The 17,840-nt window shown below is 37.2% G+C and overlaps 1 protein-coding gene across 1 annotated transcript in view; it reads right to left on the bottom strand.

Moving 5' to 3' along the window:
- The window catches only part of prom1a (prominin 1a), an 89,427-nt gene continuing 71,587 nt past the window's right edge, over nt 1-17,840 (bottom strand). Inside the window, exons 18-30 of the mRNA XM_030738834.1 lie at nt 15,394-15,540; nt 14,270-14,341; nt 13,542-13,634; nt 11,857-11,910; nt 11,699-11,779; nt 11,548-11,616; nt 10,302-10,391; nt 9,643-9,758; nt 8,909-8,932; nt 8,446-8,514; nt 6,424-6,524; nt 5,016-5,048; nt 1-3,890 (exon numbers count right to left, since the gene is read on the bottom strand). Of these exons, the coding sequence (XP_030594694.1) occupies nt 6,455-6,524; nt 8,446-8,514; nt 8,909-8,932; nt 9,643-9,758; nt 10,302-10,391; nt 11,548-11,616; nt 11,699-11,779; nt 11,857-11,910; nt 13,542-13,634; nt 14,270-14,341; nt 15,394-15,540 (885 nt within the window). The 3' untranslated portion in view covers nt 1-3,890; nt 5,016-5,048; nt 6,424-6,454. The remainder of the gene's footprint in view (nt 3,891-5,015; nt 5,049-6,423; nt 6,525-8,445; nt 8,515-8,908; nt 8,933-9,642; nt 9,759-10,301; nt 10,392-11,547; nt 11,617-11,698; nt 11,780-11,856; nt 11,911-13,541; nt 13,635-14,269; nt 14,342-15,393; nt 15,541-17,840) is intronic.

The raw sequence follows: 17,840 nt of genomic DNA on the forward strand, positions 1-17,840 counted from the left end.
TTGGATTTTAAAACTTTATTCACAATTTATACACTCTCTTTTCACCACATCATTTAACCATACTCTTCAGTGGCTCCATCAGTGCCCAACTTTGGAGCATCACAGTTCAAACCAGTTACCGCTGTATCCGATCCATCCAGGGTTAGCATACAGGATATCTAGTTTAAGCACTTAGTAAAGTCACACATTTTCTCCCACATGGGTCACATCCAGACTTTAGCTGATAATAAACCCAATGATAGTCCCGTGAGCACACAGTTACTTAAAAAAAAAATGTCCATTTTAACAAGAAATGCCAGTGAATCAACAGAAGTCATTTTGAGTTTAGATTTCAACTAACAGTATTTTCTGTGGTGAAGTAGTCCATTAGGTATCTGCATACAGCCTGAATTTACCCAAAAACCTGCTCTGCAGGACCGAGGAGATGAGAGTAATTTGTAATGTTGGTGTGATTAATGTTAAAAAACAATCTTTATGATTGTGTCCAATATCTTTCAATCAATCATTCACTATGGTATTTACTCAAAAACAAATTAAACAAATTAATAAATACAAATAGATTGTGGCAGTTTCTCTCATTATTCACTGCTGCTTTTGCATCATAGTACATAATGCTTGGACAGTATTTTTTTGCAAGGCATTGCATGATATTCACAGACTGTATATAGAAGATGGATGTAGCTTGGGGTCTGAAAGATGAAGCTGTAATGCCTTAAACCTGCATTCTGTCTAATGAGAAGAAGGCGACTGCTGTGGTTGTAAAATGATGTCCAGTTGTATAGAAGTCTATTTGAAACAGCCCTTGGTTCACTTCCCCTACGACCTCAGTAAACCGCTTGCTCATCACGTATAATCTGCTCAGGTTGAGTCTTCACGTTACATCTTTTAGATACAGGGTATGTTATGCTACAGGGTGGTAAACTCTCTGTAGTCATCATATAGTGAATAATTAATTGTTTAGGACAGCCAAAATGTTAAAAAAAAAAAAAAAATTTCTCAATATCAGTTAATTTGTAATATAAAAGTTATGTGTGTTAAAAAAATATAAAAATTTAAAGATAATCATTTGAAGAGGTTAAATGTTTGGACTGATTTTTCTAAGCTAATCGGTCGATGCCAACAACAGTCAATCAAAGCAATTTAAAAATGGTATCAGTAGTTTTAAAAGTGTGCCATCCGACATCTTTTACATGTTCATGAGTCAAAAATCTGATGTGATAAATGTTAAAATTCACTCATTCATTTTCTTAAATATTTATACAACTCAGGGTCTCTGTCCCAGCTGTCATAGAGCGAGGGCCAGTCTATCGCAGGGCCAGTGACTGTAAAAAATTCATATTAAATGTGGGAACATTTTCCCTCACATTGAAAAACAACCTGGCTGGATTGCTTTAGTAACTAGCTAATAAATTTGGACTGCGTTTGTCTAAATAAGCTTTTCCTTCGCAGATCTGTTAGGCATCGTTTGCAATGACCGAATAATAAAAGTTAAACTACTGAAATAATATGAATAAGCTGGTTATTTTAGACCCATTTCTGAAGCTAATTCATTGATGTGAAAGGATTATATACTGGGAATTATCAGTTTTAGTTACCATATTAACTCTTGTCAACCCTGACTGTGGCATTATTAGAACACACAACAAAGCATATATGTTTCAGTGTTAAGATGGACATTTTTTTTTCCACAGTGTGCATCAACACCATGCTGTGCAAAACATGAAGCATGCTTATTTTTCTACTCTGATTGACAGCACTCACTAGTCCCAATCACGGATTGTCTATTTTTTTTGTTGTTTTCTTTGTTTTCCCCACCATCATTACTCAGCTGCAAATCTAACCTGTAAACATGAAGGCGAAGAGGGTGGGACGACTGGTTGCCAGATGTGTTACACATAGATTTCAGCATATTTCTCAGTCAACTTCCATATGAAGCAGTGTTGAAATTAAGAGGAAAATAGCTCTTGAATACATTCACTTGTTTCATAGCTTTTAAATGTATCCATGGCTACTGTGGGTTTTTATAAAGCAGAGAAACAAAATAAGCACATAGCTGATAGACCACTAGAGACCTGAGACCTACAGTTAAAAAAAAAAAAAAAAAAAAAAAAGAGAGAAAAAGGATTTGGCTTGAGAATTAATTCATTCTCCACTGTAATTTTCCACCATTACAAAAGGAAAAAAAAAATCTTAGTAAAAATGTCATGTTAGTGAACTCAATATAATTTGGTCCCATGTGAAAAATCAATCAATATATCACACAGAGAACCTAAAGGTCAGACCTTTGCCAGTGTGGTCTGACTTTAGTATGTGATTTAAAGGGAAAATCCACCTAACATCCTTACACTGTTGTGGTGTGATTTTGTTTAATGAGGTTGAAAGCCTGTCTAAAACAGTGGTATCTATCTGGTGTTAAGGTTCCCTCAAAGGTCTTGAAATATATCTGAGGTATCCAGAGATGATTATCAAAACAGGGAAAGGGGTTTTAAAAAACAAACAAAAACAAAAAAACTAAGAAAAAGCCAAAAACATATTTCGGTTCTACATAGTACCATTAAAAACACTTTGGAAAGCTTGCCTAATCTGACAGTATTTAAAACCTAAATGATGAAAAATTGGGGTCTAATAGTTTAAAACCTACTCAGAATTTGGTGTCCACATTTAGCAGTTTTATTCCCAGAGCATCAAATGCTGCGGTTTTGTCCGAGGTGTCACCACCACCTTATCTCCCACACAAGACGTGTTATTGTGGTTCGTCCAAACAGCACCCCTGACTCTCAGCATCAAATATCACTGCAGCCAGAGTATTCCACATTAACCGCAGGACGCCTTATATGTGCATGTCAGCAGCCACAAACAAAACTGCAGTGTCTGCCACTCCGGGATGATAATGCAGGAAAACATTTCATCCTTTTCAAATACATTAATTTTACATCTCCACTGCAAATGGGTTGTTTAAAAAGGCATTCTGGGAAATACCGAGAATTAACAGGTGGGACAAATGTAGATGGCACAAGGTAAGGGAAGCCAGGTATTATACAAAAGACTACATTTTGAAACGTTACCACAGAATAACTCCCAGATTGTTGATTTTCAGCAGTGTAAGATTATCTGACGGCAGATTTTCTCTTAAAAAAGAATCTCTCAAACTCCGGGGCGGAACATACAAAGGCAACCAGTCAAATGTAATGCGCATAAAACCAGCAAAGACATTGTGATATTGTAAACATTTTAAAAAGACTAAATATCTTTTAGAACACCCCCCCAATCTTTAACCTCTATTTTTACCACTATTGAAATTCTCTGTCATGAAGATGCCACAGATCCACCACTTCACACATGCTGCACTTAAAAAAAAAAAACAGGTGTCCACTATTCAACACTTTGACAGGCTGTTCTTGTTCATTTGCAGCTTTCGTCACAGGTGTACTGCTACACTGCTGCAGCTTTACCACCAGCTTGAGTTGAAAGTGGAACATCCATTTTAAATGCAGGAAGAAGAATTAAAAAACAAAAAATCTGTCTCTCTGCTTGCAGTTACCTTCATGTGACCTTCCAGCTTTTGTTTTTGTAAGCACAAAGAAGCACATTAAAACGAACAAGCATCACAGTTAATGCCATGTCCTGTCACTGAATGATTTTTTCCGCTTGGTTTCATATCTGAACACATGTAAACGCAGACGCAGCAGTCCTTAAAAAAAAAAAAAAAAAAAATGCAGAACAAGCCTGGCTCAGATTGATGCTGAGGGGAGAAGAGTTTGATGTCCTGCAGGCTGCAGTCGTACTGAAAGCTGAGAAGGTTCGGTTCATCACTGGAGAGAACGACTGCAGGACGAGGAAACACGCTTTCACTGAGCTTCGTCTGGTCCAAGGGTTCGGGTAATTAAAAGCTTCAAAACAGATGAGAGAGGAGAACATGCTCTGGTTAGTCGAGCCAAGTAATCCCTGGTGGATGTGATGGATACAGTTGCTTCAGTATTGTATATTATAAAAACCACAAAATTTGGGTCTTAGTACTTTTGTAAATGAGAGCTTTCATTTTTTTTTTTTAAAGAATAAAATTTTGAAAAAACAAATGAAAAACTTTCACTTTGTCATAATGAATTCTTGAGTTTAGATGAATGAGAAACATGTAAATTTTATCCATTTAAAATAAATGTTCAAAAAGTGAAATCAGCCACAAAATCAAGCGGTGTTATTTTTAAATAACATTTTGCAAATCAAAAGAAAAAATGAAACTTTCCAAGTAAACGCACTTGTGTCAGATCAGTAAGGTAAAAAGACCAATGCCCACAGACACTGTTTCCAGGCAACAGCTTTAATCACCAAGGGTAATCGCTAATTCTCAACATATTTGTCATTAAACTTCCATCTTCTCATTTCTTTAGACTAATGAACAGGCTGGCTATCAACCCGCTTCATTATCATCAGACTGCTACCACTGTGTTCTGACACCTTGTAAAAATTGCTGGCTCATTTTTGCTGCTTTCAAAACATCAACTTCAAGTACTAACAGTCCACTTGGTGCCTAATATATCCCAGTTTTTGACAGGTGCCACTATAACAGCAAAATCAATGTTAATCACCTCACCTGTCAGTGGTTTCAATGTTATGGCTGATTGGTGCCCATTTTTCTCAACTATTGTCCTTTTTTGAAATGATTATTCTTGCTAAAGTGCCAAGAAGTTACGCAGACTCACTACATCAGGTTGGACAAATTAGCATAAAAAATTGAATATGATGGAAAAATCATCTCGGTCCTGGAGATTTCATTATGGTGGCGAGCTGCCTTTTAAAATGCAGAGTTGCTCTAACTGCTCATTTTGCTAACCTTTCCACGTGTTTTGGGGAAAATTGGGTTTTCACACTCAACACAGCCGTAACCTGCTTGTTAAACTGACTCTTTAACAGTTCTGAACCAACTATTGATCCGGGAATGGAAACTCATCCTGCTCATTACATGCAGATTCAATTTCAAATGTAAAAATGGTAAAAAAAAAAAGAGGCAAACTTACTATGACGTATTTCAGTTCCAGTTTTCGAGGGCACTGGGAACACAAATGTTAAGAGGAAAAATGAATTAAGATCTATTTTTTAAACAATTAAGTAAATAATTCAGAACATACTGTGTCTCTTGTTTTCTTATGAATGGCCCGGGAGATTTATGCAGCTCTGGCTGATTTGTGAAGGGAAAGAGAGCAGTCAGTGATGCTCCAGAGAGGATTTTCAAAGACTGCACTGTGTGCCCTTTGTGGTTACAGTACTCCCACAAAACCTGCTTTCCAATGAGATTAATGCATTTTAATGCAAGTTATCACATGTACCAAATCCAAAATTATACTAAAAGTAGTTCCTGAAAAAGCAAATAATTTTGCTGCATTTTACTTCTACAACTGTCTGAATAATGGCTACTTAAATAAAATAATGGCTATTTAAAAAGAAAGAATCTGCAAGTGTTGAAAGAAGATATTTGTTTTTCTCAGAAATAAAATACAACTGAATTCATTAGCGATCAAACAAGTAGCTGTGCAATTTTTTACACATGGGGATTTAGCTGCCACACTCTTACTTGGTCTGGTGAGACCAGCAGCTTATGCTAATGTTAGCTGCTAGCAAGCTGTAGATGGTTTGCAGATATCACAGCTTTTCTCTGTATGTGTGCTGCTTTTCCATTAAACAAGTGCTCAGTTAATAATAATTCAATATAATGCAGTCCAATACAACAGCACGTTGATTACAAAGTGCGTAGATCTGACATTATAAGAAAGAGCAGGGGGGCAGTAGTGTGAGGTTCCGGTGGGGCACAGAATTTAAAATGTGATCCTAATATTTTGTCCATCCCATTAACAAACACAAGGAGAGTAAAAATATTTGGAATAAAACATATTAGTTTACAATAAAAATGCAACCTTTCTGTCAGATGTTACCAGTGAAGATAATGCTGCCTCTGCTTTGTTGTATTCAAGTAACTTCAGAGGCTTAAAAGTTAAGTTGCTAAATGGAATTCACACAGTTTGTAGTTTGTACACGATTAATATTCTCTCAGAAAAAGAGGAAAAGCAGTGTGTTGGGTCAGAAAAGACAAAACTTAGAAGCAACAGTGAACAAACAAAGCACACCGACCACACAAACAGTCACACTTCAACTGAGTACAGACATTAATGATTCCAAAATTAGTAACTCTCACCATGATGCCTCTTCAGTGAGCAGAAATGCATTAAAATAAGCTGTGAAGAGGTGTTACAGTAAGAGAATTAGGTCCGAGTGTAATTACAAAGAAAGAGAGAGAACACAATGGCACAGTGACTGCAGACAGAACATCAGGACAAGATGGCAGCTGTGAGAGGGAAAGGCTGGAAAGGAGGGAGATTCATTAAAATAATGTTAGAGAAACAGATGACTGATTCATTAGCTTTCCAGTACCTTTCAGGAGCCAGAACAAGAGCCGGCTCCTTCACCAGTCGATGTGCCTCGGAGGAGCCGAGGCCCGTGGGAACCTGTTCATGGTATCATAGGTAGGGATGCTACCAGCACAGGAGCACACAACATACGCACACAGGAGACAGCATTAACAGCTACAGATATAAAAATTCAACAAATCCATCATCACTTTGTATAACCGCTGCTTTCTTCTCCTCATTTATTTGAGATAAAAGAGGAGAAAGACGAGCGGTTCACAAAGCAGAGAGCAAAACAGCTGCATCAATATCCACTTAGGGTTCAACTGTACAGCCAATTAAAGGGGCATTAAGTAAAAGCCTGAAAACTCCAAGTAACAAATATAGCAGTATTTTCTGAGGTTGTTGCCACTGTTGTTGAAAATACCTTTGGATTGGCAAAGACTGCTCAAAAATCAACATCTTTCTGTTCTGGACTGTTTTGGACAGCTGAGGAAGGTCGTAGATTACTTACTGCCCCTTCATTTTTTGGAGGGCTTTGCAGGTTTACACAAAAAAAAAAACTATTATTTGTTTAAAATGCATCTGAATACATCACATAATCTTCATTAGAAACGTCAAATTGATCCCACAAATAGCTGAAAGAGGACACTGAGGGAAGCTGAGCTGTTCTGCTCTCTGCCTACAGCTTCTGTTACGGTAGATTGGTTGGCCAAACTCATCCCTGTCCAAACGCAACTTAAAAATACATAACATGCAATTAGATGTTTTGTTAGCTTAAGGAAAAAAAAATTAATAACAAAAGGAGCATTTCCAGCATCACACAAAAGCTTGACATGCTTGCCTCTCTCTGAACAAAATGATCAGGTGTACATTCATCGGACTTTGGCTGACTCTAAACGAGAGGAAAGAGGAAGATTCTTCACTCCACAAGAACGTCCCAGAGAGCACAGAGAGCATGCTGCATGCTGTGTTAGTAATACGGTACATTCCCCCCAAAAAACAGAGTAAAAAAAAATCTGGCAACATGAAAGAGAAAAGTAACAGCAGCCGCTCCTGCATTCATATGGCAGCTTTCTCACTACATCCTAATTTTCCTGTTGTTACTGGTATTTGTATTAAATGATTTCTTTTAAGAAACATGTTCTTACTGACAGTGAGGCCGATGACTGACAGCTACACCACTTTCTTTATGTGAGATAGTGATCTTAAATCTGTACACTGTTAGCACAGCTTAACATGAAGACTGGCAGCAAAGAGCAGCTAGCCTGGCACTCTAAAAAGCTCAATAATATACAAATATATGCACCTGTAATGCTCACTGAAGCTGAACACAGCTAACTGAAAACACAGACAGCTAACTGAAACCATTAAAGGTAAAGGAAGAAGAAAACAACATCAATCAACTACAACAGTTTAAAATAGTAATCCAATATCTTCATAAATGTCTGCTGACTGTCAGCAGTTAATACTTTTAATGCTTTAAGTGTATTATCCTGGTTAAACTTATGCACTCTTACTACTTGCAGGAGTTTAAGTGAAGCACTTGAATACTCCTCCATCTCCAGCACTGGTTGTGCTGCATAAAAAAAACAAAACATTAGCAGTACTGGTAATTTGATTTTTTTTATTTTCCACAAAGCCAGGCTATCTGCTTTCCTTTGCCTCCAGCCTTTAAGGTAAACTAGCCTCATGGCCCCTTGTATTGTTCTTAATGTACAGAAGTCATGGTGCTGCTGCTGCCATCTTGTTCTGCTCTAATCCTTCAGTAGTGAGAAAATATTTAGATACCATTTAGATATTTTTTTAAATAAAAGCATTGAAAAGCAAAAAAGTAAAGTAAAAAGAAAAAAAGCTACCATTACTTTTGAGCTTTCATGTTATTTTAATTTTATGATCTCCAGATATACAGTATGTCTGCTGGTGTACATGCAACCAATCAGCTCCCCTGCAGCCTCGCACTATCTCAGGCCAAACTCCCCCCGGGCATGCCTCCACCTCCACCTCCACCATCACATGCAGTTAAGAGGATTAATGTAATGTTTACCTTATCATCATAGGATTAGGAATACCTTGTAAGCGCTCACTATGATAACCATTATTACCAATTTCCATACTGAAAACAAAAAGTGATGAAAAATGTAATGTAACATGGCATGCTGAACCTTTAGAGTAGAAATGCTTTCTTTTTGAGTATGCAAACTTTTCAAGGATGTTAGGAGATACCCATATTTGGAGTAGAAAGCATGTTGTTGTATTTACACCATAACTTACAAAAACAGATGGACTTGTAAGGTAATGACTGCAAGAGCCCTTCATGAAAGATAAGGGGCACTTTTCAAAAGGTAGCACACGACACAAAGCCACACCATCCACCCATAAGAGCAATTCCAAGCTTAAAAATGCAGACAGCACCAAGAATTTAGTAAACAGCTCTATGTACAAGAGTCAGAGAAAAGCACAGAGTGAGAGAAGTTGAAAGGGAGAGGGAGGTGGATAAAATGTCTTACGTTTTCATGGGAATTGTCTCAGTGCTATAAAGATACACAAAAAAGAAAAAAAAAAAAGAGCGACATAAAAAATGTCATTGAAAAAAAAATGCACCAGATAGTTTGTTTACAAGGCAAAAGATGCCACTGATCAACTGAGACCTTATAGAAAACCTACTGTGTGACTGCAGAGTCAAAGAGCATTAACAAAACGTGTGTGAAGAAGAAATACAAACTGACAGATGTGCCAATGCTTCTTTTTAAAGTGCCAAGTGCTTGATTAGAGAGAGATGGAAAACTAAAATGAAAGTTTAAATAAAGGAGGTGGGAAATGGAAATAGTAGAAATGGTTATCACAAAGTGAAATGCCAAGTCCCAGAAACAGAGGAGCTACAGAGAAGAGAAAAGGGAGGAAAAAAAGAAATCAGCTGTAAATTAGTAAAGCCACTGTGACAGCGAAAGAACCCACAGAAAGTTAATTTGACTGCAATAACCCCAAAATTCAGCTAAGATATGACTATAAAATACAAACTTAATTCTGTCGTATGAGATAGATGTGCACAAAGCAAATAGAAAAGACAAAAGAGAAGAGACAAAAGGATGTCCGGCAACCGTCATCAGAATGTGAAATATCTCCAGCAATAACTACACACTTTATGTAGACATTTGCAGGGCCGTGCAGATATGCAGTACATATAAAAACTATAAATGCATTAAAGCGCTGCATACTGTAGAAGAACAATACAAACACTCACTCATCGTAAACATCCTCTGTGTCCATCCTGCGGTAGTACTTGGCTAGTTTCACTGCTAGGATGATGCTCGGGAGCAGGAGGAGAGTGCTGCAGCCCAGGCCCATCCAGAAAGTGTTCTGTTGGAAAGATGAGTATTTAGAGTGGAAATAATAAGCTACAAGAATATTAATTGGCAATTATATTTGATCTCCTGTTAATTACTGAAGAGAATTTTTCTCCAAAAAATCTAAACACGTTAGTTTCAGTTTATCAGTTATGACAAGTTGTTGCTTTTCTTTATCTTTTGCAATAAATGTATGATTTTTGGTTCTTTGTCAGGCAATATGATAGATGTCTTGCCGCAGGGAAATTTCAGTGGCCCAAATAAATATTAGATGAAGCTAGAAAGTGGTCGTTCCAGTTAAAGCCATTTAAACCTGTGAATTTATGTCACACTTTTGCTATGTCCATAAATTTTATATTTTATCACTGTGAACCCCATCAAAAACACTTCTTGGTCTGGCTTTATATGTACCAATATAAACAATACTGAAAGCTACTTACAGTATGATTCAAGGTTCTTTACAATCCAATTTATAAAGCCCTTTAACCCAAATAAACTGAATCTGTTACCAGTCTGTTAAATGGGGTTTGTCTTCCTGTCTTTCTAATATTATTACCATAGAGTCGACTACAAAACTGCAAGCCATAATTTCTGCCGTGTCCACCATGTTGCTGAAGGGCTTGCACGGTGCAACGTCCATGGCCAGCTACAGAGGGTATAAACAGGAAATGTCAGCACACAGATTCATTTACAGTGTCCAATTACTCTGCATGTTAAAGTCTGTGTCTGAGACATTGTAAAGCATTGCACAACAGATGCCTGCAGGTTAAATGTTTTAGAAAACAACAAGTGAGTTCTGAGATCAACAGAAATGCTTTATGATTCAAGCATCTCGGGGTTTTTATTCTACTCTGGTTTGAATTCCTTAAGTTAACTAAAGCAGAAACCAACATGCCACAAAGCAAATTCCTTAAATTTATAGAGGTCGTAACTGTTATATTTGTCTTCTCTGTATACACTCCAAAACTTTTATGTGAACCTTTATGTAAAATGCAGTTTTGCAACACTGTGCTTGCTTATAACATTGTTTCTAGATAATTCTGACAAAGTAAAAGTGAGATATGAATCTGACCCGGGTACTACAGAGCCTGAGTATTTAACTCTGAAGCCAGACACAGAACTGTGCCACAGCCGTGTGCTAAATGTCAGTCTGCTGTTGGATGAGGTTTTGACTGTTCAGTGTACTCGTGTCCAGCAGTTCTGGATAACAACTGTTCAGCTGTTTAATGTCATTTTTAAGCACTATATAAATCTTGGTGCAAGGACTCGCCTGTTGGAGCTAAATGATCGGTTACTGGTTGATTTTTGCTACAGAGACCTTTTGCAGTTTTGCATATTCTGGATTGTGGTCTGCTGGATCACCGATAAAGCTCTTACTTAATCAGTGGCTGCAAGTTGTGACGAGTATAATTCAGTTTGAAGCCTTTTCTACAGCTTTAAAGGATAAACTCTTTACTGGACCTGGGACCCGTTTCTTGATTACTGAGCATCACTCACTCCAACTCAAAGCATGAGGTTGTGGCTTATGGATCTGGCCTGTAAAAGGATGTGGAGCCATATAATGATAATATGCGCTTACAGCATATATATATTGTTATCGGTGGACTACTTGGACTCCTACATTTATTTTCTCATTTTGTTTTATTTTTTAGTTTTGTTTATGCAACACACAGCCAGGATTAGGTGCCTGTATTTTTTTAACTGTTATGTTTTTTGTGGGTTGTTTTCTTCCTGCTTTGCAAATCCTTTAATATATTTTGGGGGAAAAAAAAAAAATGTTAAACTATCACACCAACACTTACAGATGTTTTCACCCATTCAACGTACTGTTGAAAGTATCCAATAATGGTCGCGGTGTATTTCCTTGTTTCCTGGGGAGATTAGGACATAATGTGAGTGAAGCATTTCTGACAAATCGAGAATAAAAACAAATAAAAATGATTGAGCGGTTACCCGACTGATTAAATGCGTTGCATTCTGAGAGACGAGGAACTGGGCAGCTTTGATGGCATCAAGAACAGCTAAGATTTTGTTCTACGGAGGAGAAACAATGGCCTTCATTAAGATGAAGAATACATTTCTGACTCAAACTGAACAATTGTTTTACTTACTGGAAGATCAGAGGCTGTCCGCTCCAGGAATCTCATACTCTGGTTCAGCGCGCTCTTCAAAAAGACAAAATTTGAAACACCAATGTCAAAGTTCAAAGGTCGTGAGTACCCATAAAAAAATATGCAGATGAAACACAAAGGAAGACCAGGAAAGACCAACATCGACTGACACGTGATGAACAACACGTTTGCATTACAAGCATGCTAAAGAGTTCTGTTCCAATATTAAATATCCACAATGCAAAGAAAAGAATGACTGACCACCTTCAAAGTACAGTTAACTGTAGCAAATGCAACAAGTAACCAGGTTTGTTTCCATCAGTGACTGAGCTGCTACCCAACATTTCTTTAAGTGGATATTTTTAATTTTCTGGTACAAAACTCTTCATGTACAACACCAAAGTATATGGTTATAATGTAAAATGAATAAACAAATACACACACACACACACACAGTATTCCACAATGCAACACAAAATTAGACATTTTTCTCTCTCTCTCTCTCTCTTTTTTGTTTAACAAAAGGACGTCAGTGTTTGTTAATGTTCCACATAATGAATCGGGGAAAGTTAATACATGAGATGGACACATTTCTGCTTACCCTCGCTCTAACATATTTCTTGAAGTTGAATGTGGAAAAAAGAACAACATAAAAACAAAACGCTGTTGTAAAATGTTGGCGGACATCGCTGCTCGTCTGAACTGCTTGTAGCTGTAAATCCTCGCTGTTAGTTAGAAGAATGGCATTGGCTTTGACAGGGGAAATAAAACTGAATATTTAATTTGTTTTTCACAATCATGATGTGTTTGATGACACATGCCTGGGGGTCAGACTGCCCTGTTTTTATTATATTAAAGGAATCATGTTAATATATGCAGCTTTGAGTTTGGGACCGTGATACGTCACCATCTACAGTTCACAGTTTTTCATTTAGTCATCCAGCACACATAACAATATCATTATTCATAATATAACAACTCTACAGGGCTCACTCCTTTTACTGCTGTAGTGGTCTCTTCCAAAGGAAATGTGGCTCAACCAGCCAGTGGCTGCTTACAAATTAGGGAAAGTGCATACTGCACTCTTGTACAGGGGTGTAAACTACATAATTCTTTTCTATTTATATAATCTATAATAATAAGACAGATATTAATGCATACGTACTTACAAAGTATTCACATCATATTATCCTCATGTGTGCACAGGAATATGACTACATAATGTACCCATACTACACTATCTGCTGATATAACTGCATTATGCATAACATCACTATAATAATAAGGCAACCATGTACAAAACATTATGCAGCCTTGTTGTTGACATTTGAGCAATATTGCTGAGCAGTAGGTATGGCTTTAATATTGCTCAATGATGAGTCATTGAAGCTGGCATCACAGGGTAATCAATAAGGCTGCAGCCTGGAACCAGTGTTACTATGAACAGACTGACGCTTTACCTACAAATTTGGGATTCCCCAGTTTCTCACTATCAGCCACTGCCAGCTGTTCAGGTCAGCTAGCCGAATTCGCCAAATTAAATCAGTCACTACTGGCACACAGTTTTGAAATGGTTTGGAGAGATTCTTTTCTCAAAGAATTTTACTAAATTAATCTAACCTAAGCAGAAAACAGCCAGAAATAACTATCTGAGTAGTAAACAGAGACACACAGTGAGGCATTACCATGGACTGCTCCATTGGGACGATCTGTTGTCTGTGGATCTGCCGCAGAGTGCCAATATGGCCTTTCATAGCAGACTGCAGAGGGCTTTTGGGCTGAAATGCATAAACAACCACACAAATAATTTATCAAAGCTCTAAAAGGAATTGAGATATATATACATTATACTTTTTCAATCTAATGACAACAAACAATATTTTTTTCTTACCTATTACATAAGAATATTTTTATAATCCCTTTCATCCAGCTGTCAGTCAGGAGAGGTATCAAATGACTTATGGAACAGCTGGGTTTAATAATGAATAACACAGAGTCCCGCATGCACAGTAACATTTTATTGTGGACCCATAAAATTATTTCAAGACAACAAGCTGATGTGAGCCTTAAATTAAACTCTGTTTTTAAAGCCCCTTTCTCTGCAATCAGCTAACTACAAACTCCATCTTCCTGCAGGACCTTAATGGACTTACAAATTGAAAGTGAATGAATGTGTTGTGTTGCCTGAAGCACCTAAAGGCAGTGAGAGCTTTTATTTGTTTAGACGAAGCTGTAGAGCTGTCGAGAGAGCTTGGAGAGCAAGAACACCCATATTTTCCTTTCACTTTTTTTGCCATCAAGCTCTCCCACGGTACTGTAAGTACAGGAGCAAATTAAATTAAGTGTGTGCACTACAAAAAAAACACCAGTGGGTGCTTTTATATAAGCCAGACTGGAACTGAGGTGTTCTTACCATCAGGTCTGCCTGGGCCTCCAGTTCGCTGGCAAATGAGAGCAGATCCACTACAGTGACTCCTTTATTCACCTAAAAACATCAAAGTAAAAGAGAACAAAAAAAATAAATAAAAAAAATAAAGCTGTATCTCCTTATAGTAGCAAAGTTAAACTTAAGATCAGTTTCTTTTTGGTTATAAAAAGAGGGAGCATCCTGACCAGAGGCAAACACTTAATACTTATAGTAAGTAATATCTTTCAAAACAATAAAAGCTTTTCAACCTTAATAAAACTACACGGAAGAAAAGAATTATGTCCAAGACTGGCTAAATCTTTTCAACTGCACAGATCCAAGTCAATCAGATGGCTAGAAAGCTGTTTAATATAGCTTCCTGTCACTTATATTACTGCCAGCAGACATGCTGCACATAAAAATCGCTCATCCTGACTTTGCAGTGTGCGCGAGTTGTGTATCAATCTTTTTTTACCCACTCTGGGGAAATAATTCTAAGTGAACCTGACGGTTTGTGTTAGAGAAGACAGGAAATGCCAAGTCCCTGCTTGTTCCAACAGCCTCTTTGCCTTGGCAGGATCACCTCTGGATAATTGAGCTGCAGTGGTCCACGACGAAACCCACTGTTCTGTATCATGTTGAAGCTCTTATCAGGTAAAGCATGGCTGCCTGTTGTATGTTAGCTGACAGCAGTGGAGGTGCCTGTTAGGCTGAGCCCACAGAAGTGAGCTATTTCTGGTAGCATACCATTAAAGCACAGCTGAAATATGTTTATATAATTATGTAGGAATTTCAAACAATTCATAATTATTTGACCTCCCACTCCTCTTACTTGCATCGCTCTTTCTCAGATAAATCGGTCCATCTACAGAACAATCCAGTCTAATCTCACGCAGAAATAAGCTGATTCTGCAGCTGTTTAAAACAAATATTGTGTGTCTGTTTTTCACTCTGTTGTTTTTGTTCTTTTCTGTGTTTGTGTGTGCTGCCTTGCCCCTTTATTTTTATGCTACTTCCTGTGTGGTTTTGTGTGCCTGGTTATCCAATTATGCCCTTCCTTGTTCATTCATGCATATTTTATGGGATTTTCTGCATTTGCTCGTTCCAGTGTGTTTGAGCCGATGCGTCACCTCCTCCAGGTAGTCGGCGTAGTTGATCTCTGACAGCCCGGCTTCAGAGAAATCCAGGAGGTTCTGCCGTCCCTCTGCCTCTAACAGGATTATGCCTCGCAAGTCGATCTTAACACTGTCCAGTTGACTGACCACATCCTTTGTGAACTGTCAACAAAAACAAATGTATACCTTTCAGTTTACTTGGTCTATAATGCATATGTTAAATGTTATTTGCACATATTTTATGTGTATACTCCAATTTTTACTGACATAACATCTGAAAAAAAAAAAAGAGACTCTGGTAATCGTAGGACTTCTGAGTGATTTTCCAGTATTGTGACTGTAAATATGCATAAACAACATTAAAATAAGAAAAGGTTACCAAAAATGCAAAAAAAAAAAAAAAAAAAAAAAAACACTGGCACACATGTGACCAAAAATCTTAAAGCTGTGGTTTGGATGGATGTCAGTACATATCCCACTGATGTTTTCTCTTCATGTTGTTTGTTGGTAACGCATTTCTCTACACAATCCTGAGCTCCTGTTTGTGATGCATTTTTAATTTCTCCTAGATATTTGTGAATAGATGGACCTGATATGTCTATAAACTAAGCTTCCTCTTTGAACACGAAGTTGCATTTTGTTACATGGTTGTTACATAATTTTTTTAAAAAAAAAAAAAAAAATCTCCTCAGATGTGGACAGTGGGATTATTTTATAGCATAACACAACAAAAACAACATGACTTAAAGTGTAAGTGTATTGAGCAGAATGAAGTATAAGGCACAGCAAAGCCAAAATGTAAAGTCCCCATATGTGGACGCAGGGTCTCAGGAGGTAATAACGAATAGCAGCAGTATTTATACTTGCACTGGACTCTGTCTAAGCTTCAGGAACAGTTTCATTTCTTTTTAGCTACTATAAGGCAAAAGTAGATTATTAAAAAAAGAAAAAAAAATACATGTATTTCTTTACTGAATAGTGTGTATAGTAAACTCATTGATTTTTGCTTTCTGGGGCTGTTATGAAAGCCATAACCATACCGAGACATATCTTGGCAAGTTTGATTTTCACAGAGGATGTCTCGAATAGAAATATGTAATTTCACAACCAAAAAAGAAGTTGTAGTTTTGTGGCACTTTAATGAGAACTCAGCCAAAAATATTGACAGTAAAAGTTGTTTTCGGATGACGTGGCTGTATGTTTATATATTTTAAATTTCCAATAACGCTAAAAAACTTCCATGCCATCTCTCCTAAAAAGAGACGAGGACTAATTTATACACTGAATCTAATACAGCAGTTTAAATCGGTAAAGCAATACACCAATTTTCTATACATATACAATACATATATATTGTGTGTTCAAGTATTTAAGATTTTGCTGTGATAAAGTGCTTAAACTAGTGTGAGAAGCAGGTGAAGTTCTTACATCAATTCAGATAAATGGATGGACAGGAAAGCCACATATAATAATCTGAGCGGTCTGTTTAGTCTAAATGTGGTATTATTGTCTTTGTTTTTTCTTCCTACATTTCACTTTATGTAAAAAAACAAAAACAAAAAAGCATCCAGGACAGATAAATTAATTTGAATTCTGTCACCGTTTGTTGTTAAAGCGAGCTAATGCACCTATTCTGCATGCAACCTAGAGACATGTGGGAAAATGTTGTGCATCCTCACAGTGAGCCAAATAAGAGTTACAGAGGTGATAACAAGCATGTCACACTTTTAGAAAATTTTCAGGCTTATTAGTGGAAAGAAATGAACAATATCCAAAAGCAGCATGGAACATTTCATCTGTTGGCGACACTGAGTCAAGGCAATTGTGCCAACTGGCAGGAATGTGCTGAATGTAGAAGTGACTGGCTGTGAGTCAAAGGAAAATAGAAACTTAAATCAATATAATCTCACACAGGCATATGCTGAGGTAAGGGCTAAAGCATGTCGAAACTATCAGCTGTCAGCGCACATTTCTGTTTGGGAGCGAAGAACTTATTAGGTAATAATGATGTTCTGCAGCTTTGACTGGATGCTTGGCCACTCATTCCCTGCACCCTTGTACAGGTACATGATGTGTTACAAGTTTCTGTGTGTGTGTGTGTGTGTGTGTGTGTGTGTGTGTGTGTGTGTGTGTGTGTGTGTGTGTGTGTGTGTGTGAGTGAGAGAGAGATACATGGATAAAGATGAAACATTTGTAGAATATAGAGCTTAGGTACACAGTGCATATTATCAATCAAAGGCTTTTGTTGTCTCTATATCTGTAACTAAAATCAAACTTACATTCTTGATCAATATTACCATTTCAAAGGCTAATATAATTTATTTTCATATGAAGCGGTGATACATCTTTCTTTAACAATGGACAAGAACACTTTTGGGAGAAAAATCATTATTTTAGTTTACTTATATAATACATAGATAGGATGTGCTATCATGACAAAGACTGTAACAGAGTGTGTAAAA

The sequence above is a fragment of the Archocentrus centrarchus genome, chromosome 10, assembly GCF_007364275.1.
Source record: "Archocentrus centrarchus isolate MPI-CPG fArcCen1 chromosome 10, fArcCen1, whole genome shotgun sequence".
Lineage (NCBI taxonomy): Eukaryota > Metazoa > Chordata > Actinopteri > Cichliformes > Cichlidae > Archocentrus > Archocentrus centrarchus.